The sequence below is a fragment of the Scyliorhinus torazame genome, chromosome 20, assembly GCF_047496885.1.
Source record: "Scyliorhinus torazame isolate Kashiwa2021f chromosome 20, sScyTor2.1, whole genome shotgun sequence".
Taxonomy (NCBI): Eukaryota; Metazoa; Chordata; class Chondrichthyes; order Carcharhiniformes; family Scyliorhinidae; genus Scyliorhinus; species Scyliorhinus torazame.
Genome location: NC_092726.1, coordinates 24,151,138 through 24,166,815, shown reverse-complemented (window position 1 = coordinate 24,166,815; position 15,678 = coordinate 24,151,138). Strand labels below are relative to the sequence as shown.

At 51.3% G+C, this 15,678-nt stretch overlaps 1 protein-coding gene across 1 annotated transcript in view; it reads left to right on the top strand.

The window, feature by feature from the left end:
• LOC140396979 (bone morphogenetic protein 1-like) overlaps positions 1-15,678 on the top strand; it is a 409,856-nt gene that overhangs the window by 330,273 nt on the left and 63,905 nt on the right. Inside the window, 1 exon segment of the mRNA XM_072485982.1 lies at positions 10,793-10,917. Coding sequence (XP_072342083.1) covers positions 10,793-10,917 — 125 coding nt within the window.

The window sequence follows — 15,678 nt, the reverse complement described above, 5'->3', positions numbered from 1 at the left end:
TAAATGTTTTATTGAAAATTTTTTCCCAAACAACAATTTTTCCCCTCTTACAAAGCAAACGCAACAATAACAATACAGAAATTTTAAACAATACACAAGTAACAAAACCCCTTTATCTTTGACCTAAACTAAACCCCCCCTCCCCCCCCCCCCCCTCCCCCTGGGTTGCTGCTGCTGGTCATCTGTCTTCCCTCTAACGTTCCCCTAGGTAGTCGAGAAATGGCTGCCACCGCCTGGTGAACCCTTGAGCCGATCCTCTCAGGGCAAACTTTATCTGCTCCAGTTTAATGAACCCCGCCATATCATTTACCCAGGCCTCCAGTCCGGGGGGTTTCGCCTCCTTCCACATGAGTAGGATCCTGCGCCGGGCTACTAGGGACGCAAAGGCCACAACGTCGGCCTCTTTCGCCTCCTGCACTCCCGACTCTTCCGCAACTCCAAATAGAGCTAACCCCCAGCCTGGTTTGACCCGGGCCCTCACCACCCGCGAAATCACTCCCGTCACTCCCTTCCAATACCCTTCCAGTGCCGGGCATGCCCAAAACATATGTGCGTGGTTTGCCGGGCTCCCGCCACACCTCCCACATTTGTCCTCCACTCCAAAGAACCTGCTCAATCTTGCTCCCGTTATGTGTGCTCTATGTAGCACCTTAAATTGAATCAGGCTAAGCCTGGCGCATGAGGAAGAGGAATTTACCCTGCTTAGGGCATCAGCCCACATACCCTCCTCTATCTCCTCCCCTAGTTCTTCTTCCCACTTTCCTTTTAGTTCGCCCACCGACTCCTCCCCCTCTTCCCTCATCTCTCGGTAAATCTCTGACACCTTGCCCTCTCCGACCCACACCCCTGAAAGCACCCTGTCCTGTATCCCCTGTGTCGGGAGCAATGGAAATTCCCTCACCTGTTGTCTAGTAAATGCCCTCACCTGCATATATCTCAAGAAATTTCCCCGGGGCAACTTATACTTTTCCTCCAATGCTCCCAAGCTCGCAAAAGTCCCATCTATAAATAAATCTCCCACCCTCCTAATTCCCAACTGGAACCAGCTCTGAAATCCTCCATCCATTCTTCCTGGGGCGAACCTATGGTTGTTCCTGATTGGGGACCCCACCAGGGCTCCCCGCACCCCTCTCTGTCGCCTCCACTGTCCCCAGATATTCAATGTTGCCGCCACCACCGGGTTCGTGGTAAACTTTTTAGGTGAGATCGGTAGCGGCGCCGTCACCGGCGCCTCTAAACTCGTCCTTTTACAGGACTTTCTCGCCAGTCTTTCCCACGCCGCTCCCTCACCCTCCATCATCCATTTACGTATCATTGCCACATTGGCGGCCCAATAGTAATCGCCCAAGTTCGGTAGTGCCAATCCTCCTCTGTCCCTACTACGCTGAAGGAACCCCCTCCTTACTCTCGGAACTTTCCCTGCCCACACGAAGCTCGTGATGCTCCTGTCTATTTTATTAAAAAAGGTCTTAGTGATTAGTATAGGGAGACATTGAAATACAAATAAGAACCTCGGGAGGACCATCATCTTAATTGCTTGCACCCTGCCCGCCAGCGATAGAGGCTGCATGTCCCACCTCTTGAAGTCCTCCTCCATTTGTTCTACCAACCGTGTCAGATTAAGTCTGTGCAAGGTTCCCCAGCTCCTAGCGATCTGAATCCCCAGGTATCGGAAGTTTCTTTCCACTTTCCTTAGAGGCAAGCCTTCTATCTCTCTACTCTGGTCCCCTGGATGTATCACAAATAATTCACTCTTCCCCATGTTTAGCCTATACCCCGAGAAATCCCCGAACCCCCTCAAAATTCGCAAAACCTCTATCATTCCCCCCGCTGGGTCCGACACGTATAACAATAGGTCATCCGCATATAACGAGACTCGGTGTTCTTCTCCCCCTCTAATCACCCCTCTCCATTTCCTGGAGTCTCTCAACGCCATGGCCAGAGGTTCAATTGCCAACGCGAACAACAATGGAGACAGCGGGCATCCCTGTCTTGTTCCCCTATATAGTCGGAAATACTCCGATCTATGTCGACCTGTAACTACGCTTGCCGTTGGAGCCCCATAAAGAAGTCTAACCCAGCTAATAAACCCGTTCCCAAACCCAAACCTCCTTAACACTTCCCATAAATACTCCCACTCCACCCTATCAAATGCCTTCTCTGCGTCCATTGCCGCCACTATCTCTGCCTCCCCCTCCACTGGGGGCATCATTATCACCCCTAATAGTCGTCGCACGTTAACATTCAGTTGTCTCCCTTTTACGAACCCTGTCTGGTCTTCGTGCACCACCCCCGGGACACAGTCCTCTATCCTCGATGCCAGTACCTTTGCCAACAATTTGGCGTCCACGTTCAACAATGAAATGGGTCTATAGGACCCGCACTGCAACGGATCTTTATCCCTCTTCAAAATTAACGATATCGTCGCCTCCGACATCGTCGGGGGTAGAGTCCCCCCTTTCCTGGCCTCATTGAACGTCCTCACCATCAACGGGGCCAACAAGTCCACATATTTTCTGTAATACTCCACCGGGAACCTGTCTGGTCCTGGGGCCTTCCCTGCTTGCATGCTTCCCAGTCCCTTAATAACCTCGTCCACCCCAATCGGTGCCCCCAGGCCTACCACCCCCCGCTCCTCCACTTTCGGGAACCTCAATTGGTCCAGGAACTGCCGCATCCCCTCCTCTCCCTCTGGGGGTTGAGACCTATACAGTTCCTCATAGAAGGTCTTGAACACCTCATTTATCTTTCCTGCCCTTCGCACCGTGTCTCCCCTTTCGTCTCTAATTCCTCCTATTTCCCTCGCTGCTGCCCTCTTTCGCAATTGATGAGCCAACAGGCGACTCGCCTTTTCCCCATATTCATACCTCCTCCCCTGTGCCTTCCTCCACAGTACCTCCGCCTTTCTGGTGGTCAGAAGGTCAAATTCCGTCTGGAGTCGTCTCCTCTCCCTGTACAATTCCTCCTCCGGGGTCTCTGCAAATTCCCTATCCACCCTTAAAATCTCCCCCAGTAATCTTTCCCTTTCCTCGGCCTCTGTTTTCCTTTTGTGGGCCCCAATGGAGATCAGCTCTCCTCTGACCACCGCTTTTAGTGCTTCCCATACCACTCCCACAGGGACCTCGCCGTCGTCATTGACCTCCAGGTATCTCTCAATACACCCCCGCACTCTTGCACACACTCCCTCATCCGCCATCAGTCCCACATCTAATCGCCAGAGTGTTCTCTGCTCCCTTTCCTCTCCTAATTCCAGGTCCACCCAATGTGGGGCATGATCCGAAACCGCTATGGCTGAGTACTCAGCTTCTTCCACCCTAGAGATCAACGACCTTCCCAAAACAAAAAAATCTATCCGGGAGTACACTTTATGGACATGGGAGAAGAAGGAATACTCCCTAGCCCTAGGTCTAAGAAATCGCCATGGATCCACTCCCCCCATTTGGTCCATAAACCCCTTAAGTACCTTGGCCGCTGCCGGCCTTCTTCCGGTCCTTGAGCTGGATCTATCTAGCCCCGGGTCCAGCACCGTATTAAAGTCCCCTCCTAAAATCAAGTTTCCTACCTCCAGGTCCGGTATACGCCCCAGCATCCGTCTCATAAATCCCGCATCGTCCCAGTTTGGGGCATACACGTTAACCAACACGACCTCCATTCCCTCCAGCCTGCCACTCACCATTACATATCTACCTCCGCTATCTGCTACGATGTTCTTTGCTTCAAATGCGACCTGTTTCCCCACCAAAATGGCCACCCCTCTATTCTTTGCGTCCAGTCCTGAGTGGAACACCTGTCCCACCCATCCTTTCCTTAGCCTAACTTGGTCCGCCACCTTTAGGTGCGTCTCTTGGAGCATAACCACGTCTGCCCTTAGTCCTTTCAAATGCGCGAGCACTCGGGCCCTTTTTATCGGTCCGTTCAGGCCTCTCACGTTCCACGTGATCAGCCTCACTAGGGGGCTACCTGCCCCCCTCCCGTGTCGACTAGCCATTACCTTCTCTAGGCCAGTCCCATATCCCGCCTCCACGCTCCCGCTCGCTCCCCCAGCGTCGCACACCATCCCCGCCCACCCACTCTTTAGCCATTTCCTTTTGGATTTCCGCAGCAGCAACCCAGTTGTCCCCCCCCCCCTTCTCCCTCCCTCCTCCCCTCCCCGCTAGATCTCTTTCTAGCTTGATTGCTCCCCCCATATTACTTCCGTAAGTCAGCTGACTTCAACTGACCCCGGCTACTCCTGCTCACTCCTCGACCCCTCCCATGTGGGGAACTCCCATCCGCCTTGCGCCTGTCTTCCCGCCTTATTCTTTCTGGTGCGGGAACATCCCTTTACCTGACCCGCCTCTTATGGCGCAGCTCCCTTTCCCCTCCCCCTCCCCTTCCCCATTCTCCAACTATGTCCCGTCTTTCCCCCCTCACCGGCGCCCACATTTCCCCAATGTCTCCCCCCTTCCCTGTTTACTTCTCAATTAACTTCCACCGTAACATTAACAATAACATTTCCTGCAGCATCAGTCCCTCAGTTCCGATCCAATTTCTCTTCTTTGATGAAGGTCCATGCTTCCTCCGCCGTCTCGAAATAATGGTGTCTCTCCTGATACGTGACCCATAGTCTTGCCGGCTGCAGCATCCCGAACTTCACCTTCCTTTTATGCAACACCTCTTTGGCTCGGTTGAAGCTCGCCCTCCTTCTCGCCACCTCCGCACTCCAATCCTGGTATACCCGTACCACTGCATTCTCCCATCTGCTACTCCGCACCTTTTTAGCCCATCTCAGGACCTCTTCTCTATCCTTAAGGCGGTAAAATCGCACGATTATCGCCCTGGGTGGTTCTCCCGCTTTTGGTCTTCTCGCCGGAATCCGATTTGCCCACTCCACCTCCAAGGGGCCCGTAGGGGCCTCAGCACCCATCAGTGAGCTCAGCATCGTACTTGCGTACGCTCCACAGTCCACTCCTTCCACACCCTCAGGGAGACCCAGTATCCGAAGGTTCTTCCTTCGCGCTCCATTTTCTAGGGCTTCGATCCTTTCAGTACACTTTTTATGAAGTGCCTCGTGCGTCTGTGTCTTAACCGCCAGGCCCAGGATCTCGTCCTCAATATCTGTCACCTTCTGCTCCACCACACGGAGCTCTGTCTCCTGGGTCTTTAATGTCTCCTTGAGCCCCTCAATTGCCTGTAGCAACGGGGTCAGCACCTCCCTCTTCAGCAGCTCCACGCACCGTCTCACAATTTCATGCTCAGGCCCCCATGTCGCCTGCGCTTTCTCCGCCACCATCTTGTACTTCTCTCTTTCTGACCCTTTGGTCGACGATTCCTCGCGCTGCAGCCGCCGCCGCCGGTTTTTTCCTCCTTCGTTTGGGGGGGACTCCCTTCTCACACGCCCCACACCGGGTTGCGTCGTCGAAAAATTCCCCGTTGAGGCTCTTAAAAGAGCCCGAAGGTCCGTCGGAGCTGGAGCCGAAGCGTGCGGCTAGCTAGGCATCACCGCAACCGGAAGTCCCTTCAGTGGCCTTGATGAGGTCTTTTCACAGTTGTTCCCTCTGCTGCTAGAATTCACCTTTGATACAGGCCCTCAGGTCAGCTTGCAGCTTTAAGCTTGCCCTTCCCCCGCCTGCATGCTGGAAGAGGCCCTGTTTATCCTGTAGTTGCAGCCAAATCTTTCACTGTTTCTGCGTGTGTCTGGCAACCAAGAGACATACCCTTCCTGGGGGACACTGTCGGGGGAATATTGCCGCCTTCTTCCCACACCGGGAAATGTCAAACAAATGCCGTGGGGGCCCTGTAAAAGAGCCCAAAAGTCCGTTCCAAGCAGGAGCTGCCGAATATGCGACCTAGCTCTGCATAGCCGCACCCGGAAGTCCCCTGCTTGGTCTGGCTTTAGCTCCAACACTGAAAACGAAACTAAAACACACCCTGCAGCAAACAGCCTAAAACAAAAGTAAAAAGCTGACAGACAGCCCAGCTCCACCCACTGTCTGACATCACTGCAGTAGTAAACACCCATTTCTTAAAGGTACTCTCACTACAGATATTTATAGACACACCCATTTATAAACACCCATTTCTTAAAGGTACTCTCACATGCTAGTATGTGAAGTTTGTTCGTGGCATTTACTGTAGTACAGCGGGTTTCTACTTAAGAGCAGTCAGGCATATGAGAAAATCCTTGATCTGTAATCCTCGGGGAAAGGGCGGCAAAGGATATGGAGCAAAGGTGGATAATTGGACTTGAGGTACATTCTAATAGAATATCAGAGGGGCTGAATGGCCTCCTCCTATTTCAGTGTTGCCACAGTCCCACACTATAGCTCAACCCTGTTGTGCGTTAAGTCTCCTGTTGCAAACCTGATGTGGTCACGTACCCCTTTAAGTTGGTGGGGGGGGGGTTCGTATGACCCACTCTTCTGATGGGCATGAGGTGGCGGAGCGCAGTTTGCAAGCCAGTGAAGAGTCTGGGAACATTGCTAGCTTTTATCTCACTCTCTGTCCATCGTTCCTTACTTCAATAAATCGTTCATTTGTTAATCTACCTGTCAGGATATTACACCGGAGTTGTCCCTCTGACTTACGGATCATTGCAAATGGCTGCCTCCTCGAGACCTTCTCTTCCCGAGCCTCGGGGAAGCGGGACCTCACACAGACTGTGACATTCCCTGCGTGCAGATAGTGACGAGACTGTGCTGGTCTTCCCGAGGGAACACGGCGATTGTGTCTCAATCCCGAGAGGCGTTTGTGCACGGTGTGAGGCAGGCCCACGATATTGTCTGGCACGGTGGATGTGGCGAAGGTTCAACAGGCTTTGAGGATGCCGGTCAGTTGGCCGTTCTCCGATTGCGGGTGACCGTGCAGAGTTTAACGGTCGCGAGGGACTGTTTGGGGGAAGAGGGGCGTTGGTGGGAGATCGGCACCGTTGCCAGCTGGGACACGTGGCGACTTGCTGCTGAGAGCACTCAGTGCATCTGGCTGATGTTCAGCCAGGGTGCTTAACAAGCCTATTTCATTTCCGATTTGTATTTTCCAGCTAAGCCAGGAATGAGCTTGACTTTATTCTGCCAGATATGTCCCTTCCCTCGCAGCACTCTGAGGAATCGAAAGTAATTAATTTGTTTTCGCTGCAGTGCATTTTACCTCCAGTCGACTTCATTGCAACCTCTATTTAACCTTTGGCCTCATTGTGTCGAGATTGACACATTAATGTGATTAGATTGAATTGCGCTGTGCTTGTTGGAGTGATACAGTCTGTCAGGGCAATGCTGTTGGTCCTGCAATATACTCCACAGCGTGGAACAGATCAGAGACTCAAATCAATCACAGGGATTGAACTCTCGGGCAGCAGAATTGAAAAGCTGGGAAGTAACTTGGATTTAACCTCGGTTCGACCACGCTAGGAGAAATTCTGGTCTCCATAGCATCAAAAGTGTAGAACGACACTGGGGAGGGTGCAAAAAACCCAAAAAGATTTACTAAGATGGTGCCGGGATTATGCCGATCGGGAAAGATAGAAGAACAACTATTTACATTTGCGGAAGATTGGAGAAGCAGAGTTCACCGGTTTAAAGCAAAAGAAACAATGGGACAAGAATGAGGCCAAGCTATTTTGGCCCAGCGAGTGGTTAGGATCTGGAATGCAGTGCCTGAGGGCGTGGTGAAGACAGATTCAATCCATGGCTACCAAAAGAGCATTGCAGAATTACCTGAAGAGTTTGCAGAGCCACCGAGAAAGTGGGCTGCGATGAATTGACCTTGCAGTTAGCCAGCAGGGACGGGATGGGCCGAATGGTCTCCTTTTGAGCTGCAGTCACTCCATGATTGAACAGAGAGGGCTGAGGGGTGACCTAATAGAGTCCCGAAAGATTATGAAGTGGTTTGATGGAGAATGGACGTAGCGAAGAGTTGTGAGGAACCCCAAACCGGGGACCATAAATATAATAGTCATTGCTAAATGCAGTGAGGAATTCAGGAGTACCTTCTTTACCCAGAGCGTGGTGAGACTATGGAACACGCTGTATAACACGATGGTTAACTGCTACTGGATGAGAGCTGTTTTGAATAATCCAGAAGACACGCAAGGAGTTCAGCGCTGAAGTCGTTCATCCATTATAAATGAATGGATTAATGGACGTGCTAAAATGATACAGTGAAGTACCAGACTAGCTCAGAGTGAACTGTATCAGAGGAAGTGGGGACTCCCCACTAAACCCATATCAGTGAGACAATGCTCAAGAGAAATTTAAAAAAAAAGTTTTTTTAATATTTCCAATTAAGGAGCAATTTGGCGTCGCCAATCCACGCAGACACGGAGAGAATGTGCAAACTCCACAAGGACAGTGACTCGGTGCCGATATCGAACTCGGGTCCTCGGCACCGTGAGGGAGCAGTGCTAATCACTACGCCACCACGCCGCCACGTTCAATTAATAATCTTTATCAGTGTCACAAGTAGGCTTACATTAACACTGCAATGAAGTTACTGTGAAAATCCCCTCGTCGCCACACTCCGGCGCCTTTTCGGGTCACAGAGGGAGAATTCAGAATGTCCAATTCACGTCTTTCAGGAATTGTGGGAGGAAACCGCAGCACCCGGAGGAAACCCACGCAGACACGGGGAGAACGTGCAGACTCCACACTGACAGTGACCCAAGCCGGGAATCGAACCTGGGACCCTGGCGCAATGAGGCAACAGTGCTAACCACATTGAGCTTAGTTGGCGGGACTGTTCACCAGGGTGGCTGGATGGTTCAGGTTACTAACACAGCAAGCACTCAATGCTGCCACGTGCAACAGCTTTCGACTGCTGTCCGAGTGTCTGAAAGGATTGAATAGAGGGAGCAAAGTTGCATTTATACAGAATCTTTCACGTTGGTTGAGGAACAGGACCCAGGGGAGAAATATACCCTCCCCCCCACTCTTCACCAGACAGTGCCGTGGGATCTTTTATGCCCACCTGCCTTACTGACTCACCTGACCCCTCCAGGAATGCAGTGCCCATCAGTACTGCCTCTCTGACGGTACAGCACTCCCTCGGTATTTAACAAACAGGCTGCATTTTGTGCTCAGTTCTCTGGAGTGAGATTGAACCCGCAACCTTCTGATGAAGTGGCCAGTGTTCGACCTCACCCATTTGGTTAGTTAGCAATGCCAGTACTGGAGATCTACGGGATTGAAACAGCCTTTAGCTGTGTCTGACCTTGAGATGTTGCTGGTACCTTCTCTCCCCTCGATGACACTAACTAACCCGGGGTACAGTTCAGCAGCTAGTCCTGGACGATGAACATTGGCAGGATGGTACCTCTCCTTTCCCCCATTGTGCGGACACTCTGAGGTAATTGCAGGAATGATATCATGGTGATCAGGAGGAGCAGGAAGCCAGGCCAGTTTTATCCCCATACTTCAGAGATGCTGAGGCCAACTATGTGGACTTCATGGCACGGCCCCAGCTCAGAGAGATCGGTGTGAAGCCCAACATTGTAGGCCCGATTCCTTTTGACGCTGACATTGCAGATCTTTTCCCAAAATGGCATCCACTGCATATCCGCCCATGCTTATTGCTAGCTTCCCCAGACACCATAATGTTGAGGGCATTAGACGTACGTAGGGTAGGAGGATGGTGGCGGCAAGCAGTGTGAGGCACTGATTTGATGCCCGCGATGCCACTCTGGAGCTCAGTGCTCCAACCTACACTTGCCCACTCACACAGTGATCACCGTCTGCTCTTTCGGAATAAGGGCATACACCCATGCATGTCCCCGCCCTATCCCAGCTTGGCGTCGCTGTCTCCGGTTATGTGCCTTCCCTTTAAGAGAGAGGGAAATGTGTCATGGTTCAATAACTGGCAGTGTGAAGCTGTGAACATGAGCGGTGTGTCACGATTGCTTGGAGAATACTGGTCAATGATTGCAGGGGATGTTGGGGCATTGAGCAGCGGGTGAGGCTCGTGGGGTTTGGAATTTGAAGATAGATTCACTGGCCTTGACCACTCGTGCGGAAGTCGTTGAACTCATTGCTGCACTGCGTCCAGGGCTCAACCATCTGTTGCGCCCCCACAGCCTTCACAAGGCCTCTCTGGGATGACGGGGGTTTCAGAGCAGGAACAGACCATCCCTTTGTGAAATTATAAATGCAGGGCCCACATAAGTGACTGTCATCGACATCATAGCTGGAACCCAGCAGTCGCGTTCATGTTCTGAAGCTTTTCAATTTGTGGCCTTTCTCACTTTCCGCCACTTTTGATCTGCTCAAAGCTCGTTAGCCGACGGAATGCACAGCTGTGCCAGGAAGCAGTGTGTTTGAAGGCCCCAGTTTTCCCCCTCTTCGTGCCCCTTCTGACAATTGAATTGCTGCAAAGATTTCTCGTCCGCTTCTGAAGGCAACACTCGTGAACGTACCAACGTCCCACCGAGAAGCAGGAGGAGGCCATTCGGCCCCTCGAACCTGCTTTCCCCCCCCCCCCCCCCGTTCAGTACGATCATGGCTGATGCGATTGTAAACCTCAACCCCTCCTTTCCGCCGACTCCCGTTAACCTTTCACCCCATTGTTAATGAAGAATCCAATGAGCTCTGCCTTAAAAATTAGTCAAAGACTCTCTTCCACTGCCTTTGGAGAAAGAGAGTCTTTGGCCCTGTGAAAGAAATAATTTCTCCTCATCTGGGTCTTACATGAGAGACCCCTTCGTCTTAAATGTTTGTGCTGTCCCCTTTATGATTGTAGTTGCTCCAAAGCTATTTGTACTTTCACAGTATCGCGTTGCTGGAGCCACACAGAGTTCCCCCTGACTGACCGATGCCTTTCCGTTTAGGGGGATTTTCCTCGACACCATCCTTCCTCGGTACGATGAGAATGGCATCCGGCCCCCGATAGGACAGCGGACACGACTCAGCAAAGGAGACATCAGCCAGGCCCGCAAGCTATACAGGTGCCCAGGTAAGGCGAGTCGCGGGGTGGTCAAGATGCCCGTCGCTACTAGGACCTGAGAAGGGGTTTGATAATCGTTCTTTATCGAGGATATGGGGAGGGAGCTGAAATGTGGAGTAAGCAGACAGTTTGGGTATAAAACCGTTCATGCTCAAAGCACTGAGTGGCCTGACTGTTATTTAGTGATTGTATATTTTTGTTGCTGATTGTGGATCTCGCCATCTTCACCTCCAGAGCAGTGACTGAAAGTTAGGGTGAAGCATTGTACACAATGTCCTTCAGAGTGTCGGAGTGAGAATAAGATACAGGCTGCCACCAGACATGGATAGGTTAACAATGGACAGGTAAGTAGCAGATGGAATTTATTACAGAGAAGAGCCACATTGGGGCAGCACGGTAGCATTGTGGGTAGCACAATTGCTTCACAGCTCCAGGATCCCAGGTTCGATTCCCGGCTGGCGTCACTGTCTATGCAGAGTCTGCACATTCTCCCCGTGTGTGCGTGGATTTCCTCCGGGTGCTCCGGTTTCCTCCCACAGTCCAAAGATGTGCAGGTTAGGTGGATTGGCCGTGCTAAAATGCCCTTAGTGTCCAAAATTGCCCTTAGTGTTGGGTGGGTTTACTGGGTTATGGGGGTAGGGTGGAGGTGTTGACCTTGGGTAGGGTGCTCTTTCCAAGAGCCGGTGCAGACTCGATGGGCCGAATGGCCTCCTTCTGCACTGTAAATTCTATGGGAAAAAAAGAGCAAGGTAATGGATAGAGAGAGGCAATGTGGACTTAGAGGCACAAATCAAAATAGTGTGCAGGAACTGAGGGTTCATGCCCATCGATCTTTGAAGGTGGTAGGACATCATTGAGAGTGCTTCATTGGAATGGTGGCGCAGTGGTTAGCATTGCTGCCTCACGGCGCTGAGAACCCGGGTTTGATTCCGGCACCGGGTCACTGTCTGTGTGGAGTTTGCACATTCTCCCCGTGTCTGCATGGGTCTCACCCCCACAACCCAAAAGATGTGCTACCCCGTAACACCTTTTGGACAATAAGTGCAATATATCATGGCCAATCCACCTAACCCGCACGTCTTTGGACTGTGGGAGGAAACCGGAGCACCCGGAGGAAGCCCACGCAGACAGGGGGGAGAACGAGCAGACTCCACACAGACAGTCACCCAAGCCGGGATCCGAACCCGGGTGCCTGGCACTGTGAGGCAGCCGTGCTAACCATTGTGCCGCCGTGCCACCCACATTCAATCGAGGCAAGTAAAAGGAAATTGATTAATTATCTAAAGAGGGGGAAAGGGAGCAGAATCGCACTGGCTCACGTTCATGCAGAGAGCCAGCATGGACATGATCGGCCGAATGGCCTCCTGTGTTGCTACCGTGCTAGTACGTGCTATCACGGTTAAGCCCTATTCTACCCTCACCCGTTCTAGACATTTTCCAGCACAAAGCACTGGGGAAATTCTTCTGCTCTACCGAGGATGGTCTCCCAATGAAGTTGACAGATTAAATAGACGTGTGTGTCTTTGTGTGTGGGCGGGTGGGGGGGGGTGGCACAGTCGCTCAGTCTCCATGCCCATTGCTGAACTGTGAGCTCAGCTCCTCTGTGATCTCGTGCGGGCGAAGAGCTCCTCTTACCAGAGCATAGGATTCTGCTTCCAGATGTTTTGTGATGCAAACCAGCTGTGTTCCGACTTCCCTGGGCGAAACCCGACACTCAGAAGGTTAGGTACAGAATGCTTGCTGAGAGCATTCAACCTTTGCGCACACTCATTCTTTCAACCGACAAGCCCTGTATCTCTCTCTCCTTTCAGACTGTCTTCGAAGCAAGTGGTGGGTAAATCTCTTCTTGCACGTGGCCCCCAGATGGGGAATGATACGAATTGGACCATGCGGCACTTCCACACGCACAACATTCAGTGTGCATTTTACATCATGGCTTGGCTCACTTGGCTCCGGGATCCCAGGTTCGATTCCCGGCTACTACCATTCGGCCCATTGAGTCTGCACCAACCCCCTGAAAAAGGACCCTACCCAGGCCCCCTCCCCCGCCCTATTCCCCTAACCCCACCCAACTTGCACATTCTTGGACACAAAGGGGAAATTGAGCATGACCAATCCGCCTAACCTGCACATCTTTGGACTGTGGGAGGAAACCGGAGCGCCCGGAGGAAACCCACGCACACACGGGGAGAACGTGCAGACTCCGCACAGACAGTCACCCAAAGTCGGAATCGAACCTGGGCCTCTGGCGCTGTGAGGCAGCAGAGCTGGCCACCATGCCGCAGAGAGAGTGTTGTGTTGTCGAATGTGCAGTCTGCACAATGAGACATTAATCGGAAGACTCTGCCTATGTGAGGCCAGTTTGAATGAAAGCTAAAATACCCGTGGCAGTGTTTGAAGACAAACAAGTTGTTTACCCAGCCTCCTGGCCAACATTCCCCCCTCAATTATAACCACTGAAGTGAGGTTAACCGGTCGTTCATTTCAGCACTGTCTGTGAGCTGGTGTCAAATTTCTATTGGTGTTCGCCAACATAACTATATATATATGTAGTGTTTGGGAGTGCAATGTTTGGGAGTGCAATGTACAAACTATGTTCAGGTTTCCTCTAGTCAAGTGACTCTAGGAGGAATAAGAACAAAGCAAAGTTGGGCCATAGCACTCACAGTTGTGCTGGGCATTATGAGGTGTGTAAGAGCTGGCGTAGAAATAATTTTCCATGAAGAAGGAAACATCTCTGGATTTAGTTTGAGGGAATGAAGTGGAGCATGTTTCAATGGGGGAACATCTAGGCAACAGCGATCACAACCTCATCTAGTTCAGAATAGTTGTGGAAAAGGGCAAGGTACAAAATGTAAACATACTGTACAGAGTTGAAACGGGAGTGCGGCCCAGGCAAATTGGCATCAAACATTGCAGGACAATGAATGACCTACTTCGCCGCTGTATCACCCTGTGGATCATGCTGAGGCAGCTCAATGGTGTCAGAATGAGACAAGGTGGCTCAGTCTGTGGGAGCGTGAGTCAGGGCCACAGTTCATTCCTCGTTGGCTTCAGGAGGCCAAAGTGCCACTAAAAGAATGCCCTTCTAGCTCATTGGCATAACATTGGCTGCAGCCTCGTGACACATTCCCGAACTTGGCTGTGCCAAGCACAGGAGGAAGGCCAACTAACTCCTGCTATGAGTAGGAATTAAAATTAAAGACTGGAAATGTTAACGGGTGGAATGAGTATCTGGACGAGAGCGAGCATTTGGGGAGACGCCCTTCCTCACTCCTGTACAGTTTAACCTGCAGCACCTTTGCAGGGCTGTGCACGTGTTTTGTTGTGAGTGGCAATCTAAATCTGGAGCACTGTGGAGTTGAAAACAGATTGTCACGGAAAAGCAGCGAGGGAGACGTCTGCAGGTTTGTTTAACTACCGAATTAAACTGTAACACTTCATTTTACGGTAACACAATAAAAATGCCTGACAGCAAATCCAGCCCTGTTATTTAAGGTGTGTGTGAAAAGTTCCAGGTTGGAAATATACACTCTGCATTTTAATGTTTTTTTGGTTCCCTCACCACCCCCTCAGTTCAACATCATCAGGAGCCACAGCAGTCATTCCTCACGCTGGCTGTGCTATCGCAGGCGGTGGCGTAGTGGGATTGTCGCTGGACTAGTAAACCAGAGACCCAGGTTCAAATCCCACCACTGCACATGGTGAAATTTGAATTCAATAAAAATCTGGAATTAAAGGTCTATTAATGATGACCATGGAACAATTGCCGAATGACGTAAAAACACATCTGGTTCACTGATGTCCTTTAGGGGAGGAAATCTGCCGTCCTTACCCGGTCTGGCCTACATGTGGCTCCAGACCCCACAGCAATGTGGTTGACTCAAGGGTAATTAGTGATGGCAATAAACGCTGGCACAGCCTGCGACGCCCACATCCCATGAACGAATGGGAAAAAAAGGTCACTCCACTCCTGCTGTCCTCCGAAGAGCCCAGCTTATTGATGGTAATCAGGAGAGAAAGCCCTGCCTCTTGTCTGAATGGTTAACTTGTGCCACTGTGTTCTAGGCAGATAATGCTAGGAGGGTGGTTCAGCCTCTTATCCCTCCTGACAGCACAGCTGTCCCCTTGCCCAAGCTGTCCCCTTGCCCGTTGCTGAACTGTCGTTGGTGAACTGTAAACGCGGCTCCTCTGTGATGGCGTGTGGGTGATTAGCCCCTCTTACCAGAGCACAGGATCTACCCTCTATTCCCTTCTCTTCATCTATTTGTCTACTTCCCCCGTAAACACCTCCACACTATTCACTGCAACCACTCCCTGTGGTCCCGAGTTCCCCATTCTCCACACTCTCTGTGGTGAAGAGGTTGCTTCCGAATTCCCTGTCGGATTTCTCGGGTGACTATCGTAGCTCAACGTTACGCTCTCTCCCCGCTAGAGGAAACATTCTCTCTGTATCCACTCCATCAAAAACCTTTCCGAGTTTTAAAGTGCTCGATTAGGTCACCCACTCGCCTCTTTTCACGAGGAAAGAGACCCAGCCTGTCGATCCTTTTGTGATATGTGCACTACATATTGCTGCTATCGTTCTTGTAAATCCTCTCCGCACCTTCTCCAGTGCCTCTATATCCTTTTTATAATATGGTGACTGGAACTGCATAGTCTTCAGTGTGGTCCAACCACAGATGTGGCTGGGAGTATATGTGCGAGATGAGTCCAGCTTTGGAGATACTACACAGATCTGAATGAGAGTGTGCGGAGGTAGTGTTCAGG